Source organism: Sinohyriopsis cumingii, chromosome 1 (genome assembly GCF_028554795.1).
Source record: "Sinohyriopsis cumingii isolate HCF-2022 chromosome 1, ASM2855479v2, whole genome shotgun sequence".
NCBI lineage: Eukaryota > Metazoa > Mollusca > Bivalvia > Unionida > Unionidae > Sinohyriopsis > Sinohyriopsis cumingii.
The window spans coordinates 81,100,828-81,118,971 of record NC_142961.1 but is presented as its reverse complement, the minus strand read 5'-3'; the positions used below and the strand labels follow the sequence as shown (position 1 = coordinate 81,118,971).

Genomic DNA, 18,144 nt, shown 5'->3' with positions numbered 1-18,144 from the left:
CCTCCCATGCACAAAATGATGGCAATCAGAGCCGCCGAATACTTCTTATTGAAGTATCTTTCAATACTTTCTATGATTTTGGAAATGTTGTACAGCTCAGGCTTTTGTTTCTGTAGCCAAACATAAACAGGGCGTGTAAAGGTTCCAGCTTGGTTTCTTTTCCAGTGGAGACTGATACCAAATAGGTGAATTAGGACTGTGTCGATATCAGCTGATGATACAAAGTTGACAACAGAATCTCCATCAGACAACTCAGCATCAAGCTCCTTCATCCAATCAAGTTGAGCCATTTCTGCTTCTCCCTTTCTCTGCCTGATGTTAGACAGTTTCTCCATACCAACAATTCCTGATTCTGAAGTAAATCGAACTCTCAGTGGTGTTGTGAAAGGACAACATGTGCAGGGGACCTCTTGGCAATGACATGCTGTCAGCAGAGCTTCAATGTCTATATCCAGTATAATATTTTGCTTAAGAAGAAGCTGATCAATGTGATTGCCTAAATAGGAACTTACAAGTTTCTTGCCGGTCGCTGTTCCCACAACAGAGGGCTTGTGAAATGTATCTTCACTGATCACCTCTTTTTCTTCCTTCAAATGTAAGATAGATATTTTTCCTTTAGAATCCCGCATTTTTCTTGTATGTGCTTTTAGTGTGTCTGGTGTGAAGGAATATTTTTCCTCACATATAACAATGTGACGTAAATTTGGAAGGTGTCCTATCAGCTTGTGAAGAATTGCCTTTGATATGTACTCTGCGTACTGGTCTCCAGTCGAAGCTGATGTCTTGAACTTCACACCGGCAAATTCTACAACTGAAGCTTTCGTTTGTTCCTTTATGGTCGGTGGAACAGCTTTGAAATCTGTTAGGATGAACTCATCTAAGTCTGGCAAATCGTCCTTTTGCTCACTTGTAGCTCGAGTATCAGATATTTTCTTTATCAACTCGAGAAGAGCTCTTTTCACACCAGCTGATTTATTTGTGGATGATTTTGTCCCATCTGGCTTAAAGATTGACTGACAAGTATTCATGGAAGAGCTTAGACAGTCCACAATCGTTGTCATCTTCTTTACTGTCCTTTTTCTTTTCTCCTCGCTTTTTTCTTTCATGCTCTTACATGATGTATTTTTGGGTACGCCTTTAGTCCTCTTGATTGTTGACCCTTTTGATCTTTTTATTCTGTTAATGAGATGTTTGGGTCCGTTTATCAATTCAATGTTAGGACAATCACTAAGTGTCATACCCAATAGACACTCTCTTGCTGCATATCTGTGAATCATGAATGTTCCTATCTCTTCTGTGGTTGAATCTAACATCTCTTGCTGAACCTCTGGATTCTCCTTGTGATATACATTTCTTAGAATGGGATCAAAACTTGATGACATTCCCTTTCTTCGATGTATCAGACCAACTGTTTTTACAATATGGCCCAAGTCATTATCACTGGCTTTTCTTCCCATGTACCTTTCTGAAATTTTGGATGCTATCTCTTCATCTTTTTTCTCATCTTGCTTAATCTTTGAAGCATCCTTTCCTGAGATGACAGACTGGATTACTTTATGGACTTGTCTCTGCTCGTCTACTGTGGACATCCTTATCATTACATTGCTTAGTGTGGCCCCTGGTCGAATACATTTCTTTGCATCTCTGTGGTCAATCTCTCGAGCAGTGTCTAATCCAAACCTGACAATACTACCATTGTGAGAGGTACTGAATAGAGCATGTTTCATTTGTCTGTGAAAGTGACTTGATTTGTAATGTTCTATCAAAAGCCATGTGCAAAATCCAGCATAACTGGAAGCTCCATTTAAGAATGAGAACGGAAGTGAAGACTTCACACTGGCCAGTAGTAAGTTGTATCCATCTTTTCCTCCTAGTCTTTCAGCAACGGCGATGGCTACAATTTCGTCACAATGCCTCATTATATCAGTATGCAGGGAAAACGTTTTATTCTCAGTGGATGTTTTCTTAATGAATTCTTTCAACATTTGTCCCAATCTCAATTCAAGCTGGCTGACGGATAACTCCTGATCACACAAATGTTTTTCCAGCTCCTCTGCATGTGAATGTGGTAGCGAGTTGATAAACGTGATGATAACCGAGATATGCAAAGCTGCTGACAATCGCCAAACATTTCGCGTGGATGTTCTCGATACTTACCAATTTACTGCAGTCTTTTTCAATATCATCATCTCTCATATATTTCAGTATATGAATGAGGCCTGATGTTTCATAATCTGATATTAAATTCATGATTTTAGACTTTCTCAAGTGCAGTACTGGAAATTCTGGAAGAAATGTTGCATACTTTTTGTTCCCATCTATAAGCTTAAAAGATTTCTGGCAATCTTGTAGTCAGGTGCAAACAGAACCTTATCATTTGTTTCACTCAGTTCAGCCTTCTCCAAAAAATCATCGAGAACCACTTTCAATGTGGTTATGTCGTCATCTCTACCACTGGAGAGTGGAGGATGGCGGCATAATAGTGGCGGTGATGGTGTGTTGTTTAGATCCTGATACTCTAGTATGCTACTATCAGTACTGCAGACAACAGTTTCATCTTTGTTTGTCATAAATGGTATCTGTATTTCTTCAAGGAGGGCTTGAACATCTTGGAGAATATCTTTATTAGCACCAACTTTTATCCTAATATTTGAATATTCTTCCTCCTCCTCTTCGTCTTCTTTTCCTCTTTTTTTATTCATTTTATCTTTATACATTGGATGTACATCCTCCTCATCTATATCACTGACATCAATATATGGTAACAAATCACAAGATACATTTGGATCATCCTGGATGTTTTTCATATCCTCGATTGTATCACCATTACTGTCAACTGATGTAATGGAGGTAATGGTTCCATTAATGTTCTCTATATCTCCACTGGAGATGTTTAGTGGGAAGTTTTCAGTTCTATCATTATTACTAATTTTATCCATTTTCTCCAAATCATGAATGGCCAAGGATGAAAAGCTTTCATCTAGATCCATGTTTTCTTCCTGAAATTCTGAATTTTCCATCGAAGCCGCTTTGCCTAGAATGTTTGTGAAGGGCTGTAATGATTAAGTCTTGTCCATATGTATTTCAGGCCCCATTTGGCTTGCTGCTGAAAACGTTCAAAAGCACACTCTTCATCAGAGGTCATCTTTAGTAGAACCCATTCTAGATCTTCTTTTTCCAGCGGTGGTGCTTCCTTGCATGCACAATCTTCTTTTTCTTCACACAGTGGAAGATGCCATGTTAATACATCGTTTGAATCTTTTGGAATGCCTTTGATTGTAATGGGCAGGGTGCATAGTTGATTTATTCTCCTTTCACCAGGTTGTGGGTCAGTTTTCATGGTGAGCTGGACCAGATTGTCCATGAAAAATATAAGATGGCAGTCTCTAATACAAACCAAATGTTCAGAAGATGAGACATCACTTGCTTTTATATAGCAAAGTGGGTATGGTTTCAGATATGTTTTAAAGTGACAAAGTTCTGGATCTGCAGCTTTCTTAAGACGTCTGTCTCCATTTCGTAGACTTTGACTCATATTGGTAGCTGATGTGATGGAAAAAACAGATGTGATGTTATAGTAGTTGATGAACAACTCATCTGTGACAATATCTTGTATGAGACCGCTGTAATTTCTGTTAAGTATGTTCAGTGATGAATCGAAATGGCAATATAAAGAGGATAGTTCTGATGTGTAGAAATCATCTGATGATCGACGCCTGAGGCTGTCTTTGTTCAGTAGTGTTTGTTCTAATAAACACTGGAATAGTAAAGGAACGTGCAAGTGCCATTCTCTCATTATTTGAAAGTGGTTCATATCTAAGGGATCAGCAAGCCAATGTTTCTCCTATTTAAAACATTGAAAGCAAAAGGAGTCAAGAATTCTATATTCCTCTGGGAGATCTTGGTCATCCAGACAAGATGAAAGTGACACATAATGGGGTTGGAGTTTTCCAGATTTTAGATGACTTCTTGCAGTAAAACGCTCACCAGGCGGAAGGCAGCCTTTGGGAAAGAAGAGTATGACAGGCACATAAACATTGTGACTTTTCTTCAGAGAGGCACGAACTATCAGAGACATATCATCATACATTTCAACATTATGTTGCAATTCCTGCAATTCGATACCAATGTGTACTCCTGCTTTATGTGCACACACATTTGTGCACTGAAAACAAATAATATTTTGAAACTGAGGAGCAGGTATGTCTCTAAAAGCATTTTCTGTGTCGGTTTCTATTTTCTCAGGTCGTTGGATACTTTCAAGATGGATAGTAATTCCATTTATTGCATCAGCAGCAAACTTTCGAGCAACATTCCGCTGACATACCTTCAAGCACAACTGATTGAGTTCTTGTCCTTTTTCTGCCAACTCTTTACATAATCTAAAGAATTCCCATTTACTTTCCTGCTCATCTTCATAGTCTGATGCTTCTTTCTTACAAAAGGAACTATAATGCCATTCGAACAATTGAATTTTATTCCTTTCGCTGTCGGTGAACTGTGTTTTATAATCAATAATTAAAGATGGAATCTTCAGCCCTTCAAGTTGTAGCTTATTAATTGTTTCTTCATACAGACCCAAATTTAAAATTTCAACAGACGCTAGTTGTTGATAAAGGTTCCATGTTGATTTATTCCATTTGTTTGAAGATATAGACTGTGTTTGTTTTTCTAAGAGTTCATCACATACCACTTTGCAAACCTGGAAGTCATCATAGTGATGGAACATATATCGAAAGAAAGACGACAAAGAAACCAAATTCTTTTCTTCTCTCTGGATTATCCCAGTATCATGTCGCTGTAATTCTTGTACAATATTTTCTTTCTTCACAATTTTTTTCTTGTCATGAATCGAATGGTTAGATTTAAGGAACTTTACAAGATCATCTATGGCTATGAAAGTTCCATCTTCGATTTTATTGAAAGGTAGAGACTCGAGTGATGGTATACAGATGGAAACCTGTTGAAGAATGAAATTATTTAACTATCTAATGTCAACAATTCTGTCAAACTAGATAATAAAATATAAAGTTAGAATTTTGGTACTAGATTTTATGTATTGGAAGATAAAAGATTACAAGTATGATTGATCAGTGATATGAGAGATTGATAGAAATATAAACTACAAACACATATGACCATATATCAATTGCTTCAATTTGTTGCCTGAATGCTATTTTCACAAGGCTGGTGTCAGTTATGATCCAATGTATGATTAAAGGCTTTATACACTTCCATGATCATTTACAAACATATATGCTAATTACCATAGTCTCTATCTATGCTACTTATAATATACATTAGGCAAAAAAGTACTACTATCTAATGATGATACACTTCTAATTTACCGACATAGACAATGTTATGCCTTAATTACTTCTTGCTGCAATTAGACAAATAAATGACCAACATGAGAATTAAAGTGACATGAACTCTGGGTTTCTTGATTTTGTGGATTTTGGAGATTGAACTTAACTTATTATTATTGAACTGTCAATGAACTTAAACTGGATTGATACATTAATTCTATAAACTTTTGCAAATGACCGTGGTATAAGGCTATTATATTTCTACAATTCCATATATATATATATATATAAAGTATCTCAAATAGAAACTCACAATAGAAAGTTTATGTATGTGATACACTAAGTGATAATACAAATTACTGAATGCAGGTAATATAGAATTCTTACCATTTCTTCCTCTTCAAATTCTTGATGATATTACATACTCCGTGTCTTCAAGATAAAACTGTAAGTATTCTTGTAAAAAGTCACAAAACTATTTAGACAATGTATTTGAAGCATCTGTCAATCAAATACATCACAACAACAGTCAGCTAATCTTATTTTGGTACAAAATATAGACCTACCATTTATTATGCCCAATACAATAAATATAGAAATCCCATATTTAAAGCTAGCTTTCAAACACAGGGAACTGAAATAGGGGCATTATAACTGGACAGTTAGCTGGGAGTCTAAAAGCAGTTATATTTGACATGAGTGAAAGTCACACTTGCTGATAACAAGGTGATGACAGATAAAGCAAACACTGGCAGGCAAGCAACAGAATCTAGAGATATTCAGACCTGGGGCCTGTCCTAGGAGTATTTTGGGGATGTTCACATTTCTCTGTCATTTGGCCAAAGTAAGTAATTATGCCCTGTTCTCTCTGAATATAGCAGATAAAAACTGAGTGCAACCAGGGTAATGATCTTCCATTTCTGGCATGCAGCTAGAAGAATAAACATTCTTGTCCGCTACCTGGGTCCTGGTTAAGAATATTTTTAAATCTAAGAGTGATGCCACAACGGCTAACATACCATTTTACTATCTGATGACTGGATGTCATGCTGACTTGAGCTGAACAATACAGCACTTCTTAGCAGTTAGTTTTCGTCATCTTGATAATTATTGGTTGTAATAATAGCCAGTTATCGAAGTGTCAAAACCTCATATCTAAGAAACACAACAGTAAGGATAATCCGATTGTTAACTTCTTTGTTTTGGACTGAATTTACTTTATTAGTATGTTGGAAGAAATATCAATGCATGTAGATGAAAAATTAACAAATAATAGTTTTGTTTTTATCTGTAAATAACCAATATGTGGCCGCTTAAAAGGGTAAATTTAACGTTTTTTGCACTAATATGTGGGCTACATTAGAATGGTAGCTGTCCTTGAGGCCTAACTCGTTATCAGCTGTTAGTACCATTTTTATAAGTCTTTGTTATGACTCGGGTGGGGGGGGTTGAACCCATGACCTTCCTGCATCCAACTCTGACACTCTAACCACTAGGCTACTGGAGCGGTCTATTTTTTGTGGTATTTTTTTGTTGTAAACATAAAGCCTATATTTAGCATTATAAGAATACCACCATTGTAAACAATCTCCCATTCTTTATATCTTGTTGATTTTAAGTGTTTTATTATAGTCTGAAAAAATTCTTTTTAATGATAAAGGTATATAAATCTAGATATGGATCTTACAAAAATATATTCTTATTGGAGCAAAATCAGTGTTTAGAAATAAAAGCAACATTGTTTGCCAACACATCTGTAGTTGTGCAAAGAAATTCTGACCCTTAATTACAACATTACATAGTTTATGCAAGCCTCAAATTATGTTTTCTTTCTACTATAAATGCATCTGCTCAGATGTTTCCTTAGTTACTATCTCTTCATCCACTCACAACATATCATTATAATTTTGCAAGTTTATTGTGGTTTGTTTGGTTATACAGAATTGACCTATCGCCAGTTGTCAATCATTCTGCTCGATTGACCAATCAGCGAGCGCTATTATACACACCTCCAGACACTGTTTACGTCCGCCATTTTCCTCCGACAAGCTGCTTCTGTCGATATCGACTCGGCTATTGTATATATTTACAAATTTCACAACGGTTTGGAGAAGTCGCCCCACTTCACCTGGAGAAGTCGCCCCAAGGATCATATATAGTAATTCCGAGATATAGCCACATGGTTAAGGCTTTATTTATTGTTGTTTCTCTTCAACCTAATAACGTATTAAATTTATAAAATTTGCAATTTTTCAACTTTTCCATTTCATCAACTCCGCTTCTGTACTTAACGAAAAATAAGTGTTATCTGTCCCTTTTGCTCTGCTCTTCAAATCATTAGATGCATTTTAATAATATTTGTAGAGATAGTGTTATCAATATTTTTTATTACATTTACATCTAAAAATGAAACATGCATACTAGATGCAGTATAAGTAAATTTAATCGTTGGGTGAAAATGATTTAGGCGATCAATCATTTTTTTTTCAGTTCTTCAGTTGAATGCTTCCAGATCATAAATATGTCATCTAAAAATCTGGACCAAAGAGATGGATTAAACTTTTCGTTTTGAATATAATCCTTTTCTAATTCACCCATGAAAGCGAAGAGTATATATGAGCCATATTAACACCCATTATCTGTATGTAATTCGTATTATTAAATTGAAATTAATTATTTTCCAAGATAAGTTTTTATTATTTTACAGATATCTTCGCTAGATAGTGTGCTATTATTAAGATTGTTATCAAGAAAATATTTGCACGCTTCAATACCATCTGCATGTGGAATGTTGGAATATAGTGATGTTACATCTAATGATACCAGGATTTAAATTATCAGATAGATGTGGAATATACTTCGACATTTTAATGAAAGTATTTGTATCTTTAATGTATGAAGCAAGTGATTTCATTAAAGGTTGTAAAACACTATCAATAAATTTGGATAGGTTTTCAGTATATGAATTACAACCTGATATAATTGGTCGTCCTGGAAAATTTAAAGGTAAATTATGGTCAGGATTTTTATGAGTTTTGGTAATACGTAGAACTGAGGTGTACGTATGTTAAGAGGGATAGTATCAAATTCCTCATATACAGAATTATTAATTTTGAGGTGTATGCATGTTAGGAGGGAAAGTTTCAAATTCCTCACATACGTAATTATTATTTTTAGCGATCTCATTAATGCATGTTGAAATTTTTTATTTAATTTCTAATTGACATTCAACTTCTTTAACATAATCGTCTTGATTCACAATAATAATAGTGTTTGACTTATCATCCTTTTTTAATCACTATACTGTCGTCATTCATTAGATTATATACAGACTTAATATCGTCCTTATAACTATTACTATGACATTGCTTTAATTTAGTTAATATCTCATGTGTGATCGTGTAAATATATATATATATATATATATATATATATATAAATCACGTAAAAGATGACTTAACTGTGTTATAAAAAGGTTATTTGGGTGACAAGCTTTGGGATGACTTCTCCAACCAATTGGGGAGACTTCTCCAAACACTCTGGGGCGACTTCTCCAGATACGTGGGGGCGAGTTCTCCGCATACCGACATAACTTAGAGAAGTGTAAGCGATGGATAAATGCTCTCGCTTTCTGTCTCTGTCTCAATGTTGCTTCATATGGCAAATATTGCTCACCAATATTGTCTGGTATATCTTTTAATGTTATCACGCACGCCATTTTCACAGAATGTTTGTCGGAGGTTAAGACGTTGTCAAGTCACGTGTTCGGTGGGCGGAGCGATCTACCTTCTGGCGTAAGGTCAATTGATCTAATGGACAGTTTTATGTACATGCTTTATTTCTGATGTATACTTCAGTCATAAAAGACCTATTATTTATTTCATTTCTGAATGTGTTTTATTTTGCTATTTTTTATCAGTGGTTCTATTAAAATGTTTGCAGATTTTGTTCCATAATTTAATTTTGTAAAATCTGATTTGCATTATTTTAGCAATAGAAAAGAACTGTGTGCAACCCAGAATGTGTGGTTCTCCATACTCCCTAGTATTACTTCCCCTGCTTTCCTTCAGATACAGAAGAAAAGTATGATAAAGGAGAACAAAAATTGATTGATTGCATAGCACAAGAATTTAAACTATTTCTGTGTTAAAATACATTTACATGCACAGATCTTTTTTTATAATAAATCTTTAATACTAGAAATCCTGATGAGCTAGGCTTTTTTATTAAGGTTAATTTAAACATGATCACAACTAGTCACTAAAGCCGAGTCTGTCAGGTGTAAGATCACCTCCTCAGCGAGACTTACGATTGAAAGGGTGTGGGTTTGAATCCTGCCATCGAACCAGCTTGGGTCTGCTACTTTCGTGTGCCATTGAGCAAGGCTCTTTACTACAGTTTCCTCAGCACTAAACAGGGATGGTCCTGGCTTTTAAAAAGTTGTCGCCAAAAAAATCGCCAACCTCAATATTTTATCACCAATTTTCAAAAAGTGTCGCCAGAACAAGTAGTGTACATTTTTCCAAGTGTTAATTTAGTCTATTAATGTAACAGGCAATGAAAATTACAAAAGATGTGTTAGTTAATACTTTAATTACAACAAGCATTAACAAAATGTTACAAAGTGTTACATGAAGATCCGTCGCAATTTTAGGGCTGCCCACTTGCTGAATGCAGTTTGTAGTAAGCTGCAAAGAAAGTGTTCCGCATAGCACTAATAATAGCATTTTTGCTTTTACTAATGGCAGTGATCTTCGCTGCTTCCATGGTGTCGGCATCCCGCATCACCGTTCGTGCACATGTATGACTGTTGTTACCTGGAAAAAAATGCATTATCAACTTTAGTTGACATTTTAATAATAATAAAACCCTATGATCGTACATTGCAATGTAAGCTAAGGGACGTATAATGCGACCGTCGATTGCATGCATTCCGTAATTAAATGACCCCCCCCCCCCATGGCTAGCTTCACAAAGCTTGTAGTGAATTGCTTCCTAAATCCCAAGAATGATCACTGAATGCTGTATAAATTTTCTCAACAAGCAAAATAGAATCTCCATTCCCACGAATGAAACTTACACGAATCAACACCTGGCAATATTGGACCGTATATATAAGCATAAATTCATACCCAATTTAGGGATTCTTTCACTCCTGTATTTTGAGTAATAAATAATTATTTTTAATTATGCAAAACTTGTTTTTTTTTTTGCTATTTCTTGTTGCGGAGTTTAAGTCTCTGCAGCCGTAACACGGGATTGATGGCAAAAGGAAAAGATTAATGAATAAAATGCACAAATATTACTTAACCCGCCTGGATTCATATTTGGTGACACACTCCTTCTTCAAAATATCACAGCCAGTTGTAAATGAATTGACGAACTCTGCCTTGATACATACATCACAGAACATCTGTTTTAACTTTTTATCATATCTCAGCCACGGACACCCAAGTTTCCAACTGTCTAGAAATTTTTGGGAATTTTTGCCCCGTTCATCATAATGTGGTGTTGCACTTGAAGCACTACATGTACATGATGTTTGACTGCAAGGTTTATCATCGGGTTCAGTGACTGTATTGTCTAATGAATTTGCACTAAATCCAAACGCTGTTAATTTTTGTAACTTAGGATGAGATGATGAACACGCAACGTCTAACTTCCGTTTGCTCATGATAATGTTGCACTGGTGACAGATATAATTGTGATTGAGATTTTTTCCATTTGCTTTGTATTTATACACAGTAGTCGGTACTTCAAAGGTTCAGTTTTCTATGAAGGTTCAGCAAAACTATTGTATTGGTATATGTAAAAAAAACCAAAAAACAGAAGGATTAGCCATTCAGTTAATTGTATCTGATCTATTCGTGTCTTCAGAAGTCGGTCAGTTGTAGGTATAGTTCGGTAGCATGATTGACTGTATCACAGCATACAGTACTCAGCCCAAATGTCAGCATAAGCAGATTATGACATAACAATGCACTGTAAAGATGGGGTTATCAATACGAACAAAGAATCATTTGTGTAACAGATTGATTCCAGTGCATTGCTTAGTCAAGTTTGTGGCTTCCTTTCGTTCTCCCTTTTAATTTATCCAGACCAAATCCATGATTGTATGTACAAATTAAATAACCAAAAAGTCTGTCGCCAAAAAAATCACCAGATGGGATATTTTTGTCGCCAATAAGGAAAAACATCGCAATTTGCGACATTGGCGAAGCCCAGGACAATCCCTGACTAAATAACCTACTTGTGTTTCTGTGCCATCAACCAAAACAGCCTCACCAGTATGCATTGCTGTTAATTGCCTCCACCCAAAATGATGTCCAAAAATAGAGAAAATGTGATGCTGTTTATCTACTCGCTGATAATGTGCTTATTTTGAATTAGTAAATTTCACACAGTCCAGTATATGTCCATTTATTTAAAATAACAACATAATGGAATAAAATAATTAGTATTGGCTGTTTTTTTATGCTGATTTTTCTGCCTGCAGTAAGTTGACTCGGCCTTTAAAACAGGGGTGGGCAAACTTTCCAATGCAAGTGCCGCATACACAAATTTACACCTTGTCGCGGGCCGCATAGTTCATTAAGTAAAATAATTAATATTTGAAATAGCAAAAACAAAAGGTTTTTCTAAATAACATTAATTAATTTTCAGTTGTTAATATGTTGTTAATATTTGAAAACTTAAACTTCAAAAGAAGCACATTTATTTGATAAACAGAGTCAGTGCGAATGATGACTTGTTCCTAGGCCGCATGAAAACCCTTGGCGGGCCATATGAAAGCCCTTGGCAGGCTGCGTGCGGCCCGCAGGCCGTAGTTTGCCCACTCCTGATTTAAAGTATAACCATATAATGTCAAAAATAGTTGATACATTAATTTTGTTTATTTTAAATAAATCATTTCCATGGTTTAATACAGAACAAAATATTTTCCCATTTTGAGCCAGAATTGACCCATTACAATTTTATTGTCATCTGACCTATGCAGTGTAAATCCTAGAATGTTAATGCAGTGTAGTATAGATTCGAATGTCAGACTTAGCTGTTGGGCCAGTCCTTGGTTTATGTGGGCCAAGGCAGTGTAGGGTCACTGGTCCTGGACCAGTGAGTCAGAAGTGAAATGTTCAGGCCCTGCTGGTGAACCATAATTACTGGTATGGTTTATACACTTTTATTGTCACAAATTAGGGCCGAAATTACCCTGGACTTTGTTGTGGGAAAGGTTTTTGGTCAAATGCATAATAGGGAGTGTTTAAACAATTTCGGTTAACAAGTAATAAGATTGTGTATGATGATGACTTAATTAATAAATTGATGCCATATATAAATTAGTAAACTTCCTTTAACAAATTCCTAATGTTGTAAGTATAAGATGAAAGTACAATTTTGTTGCAGGAGATGAGAATGGTAAAACAGTGGGTCAATCTCATCAAAAACAACAAGCAGTAACATTCAAAACCAAGGTGAGTAGAAAGCAGAAATGACAACATGGAATTAAGTTTGTATGTATCCACTGTGATAGCAGAAGAGGGCATATTTTATATGCTGCTGTTTGTCTACAGCCATATATAATTGCCTTCAACCAGAATCTGTGTTCTTGCAGTAGCACAAAAACTAATCATATTTGAGCCATGAAATTTCACAAACTTTGCCTTGCTCTTAAGCTCATAAGTAGATGACTTGATTAGATTTTATGGCCATTATGGTAATTTTTAAATTATTGTTTTTGCACATTTTTGTTTTTATTTCTTGAACTATCTTGATGAATTCCTTTTGCCATGAATAAGTAAAACCACTTTGGGTATGTGAAATTTAATTTAGTTGTATGTAGATGACCCATTTAGATTTGGAAATTATTACTGGAATTGATCTGTTTTTAGTTCACCTGGCTTGGTATGACAATGCATGTTGATTAATTCTTCACCGTTGTCACAAACGTAGGTCACTGATATTTCATGCAGAACTGACTTTTGGTTAAATTTGCTATTTTAAGTGTATTTCTCCAGCTCAGTTCATGCAAGAATGGTTCAACTAGATGATCATATGCATCTCTGTTAGTCCCACGCCCTTAAAATGAAAGAAGTTCACTGTGAGCTGCAGTTTACATTTTGATGGTGTAGGTTAGGCTTTAGCTATTGCTGTTGTGGGTTTAATGCTAATTTTTAGCACATGACAGGCTAATATAAGCGGTGAAGGAAGAACCCAGGAAAATCTTGGGGAAAACCACCAACTCATGGAAAGTCCTTTGAGAACCGTACCCTATTTACTTTTCTCAAGCTCTCCTTGGCATCATTGAGAAAAATGAGGGAGCTTCATGCCTTGTCAGTGCAAAGGGGTTGTTTATGGTTCAGTAGTAATTATGATTCAGTTTCTGTTCTTTGCTGACCTGGGTTTATGGCTAACAATCAACTACCTTTAGTAGATCACTTACTGTTGAGATCCCCAGTCTAAGTCAGATCTGCTGGGTATGATCAAGATAAACTCCTTTGACCAGTTAGGGTTTTAAGGTTTTATTTGGCTTCTTCCAAAGGTAAAAGGAATATTTGGAATCATCTCTTTTTACCTCTGAATTATCTTCTGATATTTGGCAGTCACCATTTCCAGATGGGCTGTCCTCACTATCAAGAGAGCTTATCAGTTCCTTGAAGATAGGGACCTTTGATGAGAATTAAAGCCCAGAAAGTTATGGATATTGCTACATTTTGGGCCTATTTTAATCACTCCTCTTTGAATGAGTTTATGAGAACTGATGCCACAACACTTTCTTTTACCTTCAATCTTTGGCACATCAGTGAAGTAATTTTTCTTTTGGCCCCACAGTGATGGCATAGCATGTGCCAACCTTCTCCCAGCCCACAATTTGGAACAATCGTACTGAAAGGGTAAATGCAGTTGTTTCTATACCAGATTTATTGAGATAATTAGCCTCCTTCCTAACTGATAAAACCAGTAACACAGTAGTAGTAGGTAATGTATCGTGGGGGGGGGGGGGGTAGAACTAACTTCGAAGTTGTACTCACAGCTTCACTTTTAGCAGCTATCTTCCAAATCACAACTCCTGATTGGATGGTAATATCAATGAGTTTTTATTTAAAAACTTGTATTATGCCTATTAGGTTCTGTATAATAGAATTAATATTATTTATATAGTCTAGAATCATAACATTTGGATGACACATCTTTCTGGCTATTACTGGTTTAAAATTAAAAAAATTGAAAAGTTGTCACTAACATGTATTTTGAACTTTACTGATTGGTTGTTTTTGTTTTCAAGTTTATTTATTAGGAATCATTAATGAATTATAAACTTAATAATTGTATGCATTTTGTTCAGTACTATCTCCTGTGATCTGTGACAAAAGGTGATACTTCATTTCAGGAATTACTGTCTGTACAACTGGACATTTATGCTTTAGGGTCCACCTGAAGTTTTGTGTTATGCACCATAGAAACAAGCCAGATGAAATAATCTAGAGTTCTTATTATAAACTATATATTTTTTTGAGTCACAGTACATTGAATAATACTCCTACTTCATGAAATGCATCATGAATGAATAAGTAGGTAATTATAGTGTAAATAAATAAAAGAATTTGTTATTTAAATTAACAAAATATTTTTGACAGTAGATAGAGTCATAGAAGATACTGTAATTGTTATTTTATTAAATATGATTAATGTCTTTCAAACTCCAGCTAATATCCAGCTTTAAGAAGCGGCCGATCATTGCTTATTTCCTTGGTGAACTCCCAGAGGCCAGGAGCCGACAGATATTTATTGGTGCACAGATTCAGGTCTGGGCTGTAGAGGGTGAGTCAGTTCATACTTAAAGTTACTGTACCAATAATCTAAATTATATCCAAGTAACTGTTCCTTTTTTGGAAGAATACTAGCATACACACCAAATTTGATGGCTAGTAGCATAGACCCAGATCTGCTGGCACATTATGCTGTTGGACTTGAAAGTGAATATATACAGTAAAAGAATACATTTGTATCCCCACTCTTTCAAAGAAATAAATATTAGGACACAGACTCTCTGCCCATGCATATCTACAAGTATAATGTTCAGGAACTTCACCAAAATGTTAAAGCTCAACACAGGAACGATGGCTGAGAGACACTCCTTTGATTGTGCCAAGCTATTTAGAATTTCATTCTTGTCATTGTCATTGGGACTAAAGAGGTTAGGGAGTGATTTTACATTAATTTAAAATAACTTTAAATCCCAAGTTGTTTGTTTCACATGTCTGAGAATTGACACATGTGTTCAATAAACCATGTGTCATCACATTTTAGACTGGATCATAACATAGAAACTATCGAGCTACCTAGCCTATATAATAAAAAAAATGGCCTATATTGAAATGGCCTTAAACTTTGATCAACAGATTTGATCTTCAAATAATTATGCCATATAATTCACATACAAGTCAAGTCCATCTGCACACAGCATAAACCCTGATCTGCCACCACATAATGTGCCAACAGACCAGGTTCTATGTTCGTTCCATCAGTTATTTCTTACAAACTGCATTAACCCAGATCTGATGATGAATTATGCGGCAGCAGTTCACTGCAGTTTGCAGTTGGACTTACAAGTGAGTGTATTAGGTAATAATAATAATAATAGAAATCATTCCTATCAAAGCATCAGATTCAAGTTACGAGGTTCGATTATTTGAAAATAGTATTTGCATTTAATTACAGTTTTTAGTTTGTTTCATTGTATGGTAAAAGTTTTCCCATTGATGTTGAAAAGATTTATTATATATATAATGTAGTGTTGTTATTCCCTCAGAAGTCATTTGCATTAAAAACCTGCTAAACTGGTTTTCAGATTGGCAAAGTCTTTACTAATTTTGTTGCTGTATTTGTATTAAATTTTTTTCTCCAGCTTTGTCCAGCTTGACGGCAGCCTCATATCAGGAGGATTCCTATGGTGTGGTGCAAATGTCACTACCCAGAATCATCACAGCTATGCTTTCTCTTCAGGAGGTAAGACTTGCTTTTCCCAGGATTAGTTCTACATTTCTGTTATTCAACTTAGTAAATTTTTTGTCATTCACTTTGCCTTTCACCATACGAAAATAGGGGAATGTCTTAATACACACTTTTTTTGGTATTGACATCCATTTATTTTGTAAGTACTCTTCATATATTAATGCCATTGGGCTAAATTATCAGTTCATTTCTATGGAAGTTTAGAAATATCATGAATAGAAAATAACTGAATATCTAGGTAGGAGAAAAAACTTCAGTGGCAGGGAAATTTGAGCGAAGTCTGAAATCTGAACACCCACAATTTTTTAATATAATGCCAAAGGCATGAAAAAGTGGAAAGAAAACAATGAGTGCACAGTTCACTGATACACGTCACCCTCAATAATTATGCACAACAGGGATCCAAAAGCATAGAGCACAGCATAAGCAAAGTGCAATTTACAGATACAGAGAAAGGCCCCTGATTGGCTGATTGGTCTAAAGCACTCAACGTTATGGATCATTGCCATCTCACCTGTCTGCATGGGTTTGAGTCTCGGGGTTCAGCCAATATGGGTATGTGGAAAGCCTGCCAGTAGCTTCTTGTGGGTCAGTGGTTCTTTCTGGGGTTTTCCTGGGTTCTTCCACCACCATTTATACTGGCTGCCATGTATAGCCTATTTTGTGCTGATAAATGGTGTTAAACACTACAACAACAACAACAACAACCATCTTTTAACAATAAAACTAGGTTCCCTTGCTATCCTTAATAAAATTGCAAATGAGTATGATAATGTTAGATAATTTAATATTCAACAGTGCTCAGTTTTTGCCCTTTAACTTTCTTTATTCTTCTAGTTTGCTTTATTTGATACAAATTACATAATTAACAACATTATAATACAAACCAGATCTTTTGTAATTGATTGTATCAATGCAGCAAGCACTTCCACAAGTTAGAAGCAAAACACACTTAATTTGGTTCTGGTGGAAATGCTTGCATGCATCACTTTGACAGTTGATTAACACTTCTCACAGAGGGCTTATCACATTTATGATGATTACACTGAGACCAAAGGAGAAGATAAAAAGAAGATAAAACTAAAACAAATTTAACTTAAAAATACTTATTTAATTGGTATTAATTTCTTAAAGTGTTGTCACCAGTAAGCACAACTGTTTGATTTATATTTCACAATATAGTTATTCACACTGTTCTCAGAATTTTTTGTAAACATGTTTGACATATTAAAAGTTGAAGATTTCATGGTATTGATTCAAATTTCCAGATTACCTCCTTTTAAGGGACCCCGAGTGGTCAAGTGGTCTAAAGCACTCACCGGTACGGATCACTGCCATCTCATCTCTATCTGCATGGATGTGAGAAAGCTTGCCAGTAGCTTCTCATGGGTCGGTGGTTCTTTCCAGGGTTTTCCCAGGTTCTTCCTCCACCATTTATACTGGCTGCCATGTATAGCCTATCTTGTGCTGAAAAATGGCATTAAACCCTACAGCAACAACAACAAACACCTTTTAACAATAAAATGAGCAATATTTGATATACCACTTATTTTATTTTTAATTTACCAATTTTGATATTTTTTTATAAGAAAAATAGGACCTACAGCTGCCTCTGCATAATAAAGAGATTCAGAAGTTATCTCAGTGTGCCAAAATTAGGGAGTGGTGTATAATTTTGTGCTTTTCCAAATATAAATGTGGTGTGTTTCCTCACTGAACTGTGTTAATTTCTGCTTGCCTAGAAATTTGATTCCTGTGCACTGTGAGCCCTTGTTGGGTTCCATTATGGGGATGCCGACATAGTCACTGGAATTAAAGTACT

At 35.4% G+C, this 18,144-nt stretch overlaps 1 protein-coding gene across 2 annotated transcripts in view; it reads left to right on the top strand.

The window, feature by feature from the left end:
- The window catches only part of LOC149807219 (nucleoporin NDC1-like), a 110,100-nt gene that overhangs the window by 71,771 nt on the left and 20,185 nt on the right, over positions 1-18,144 (top strand). For both annotated transcript variants that reach the window (XM_089963722.1, XM_089963715.1), the window contains exons 13-15: positions 12,714-12,781; positions 15,014-15,128; positions 16,216-16,316. In XM_089963722.1, coding sequence (XP_089819848.1) covers positions 12,714-12,781; positions 15,014-15,128; positions 16,216-16,316 — 284 coding nt within the window. The remainder of the gene's footprint in view (positions 1-12,713; positions 12,782-15,013; positions 15,129-16,215; positions 16,317-18,144) is intronic.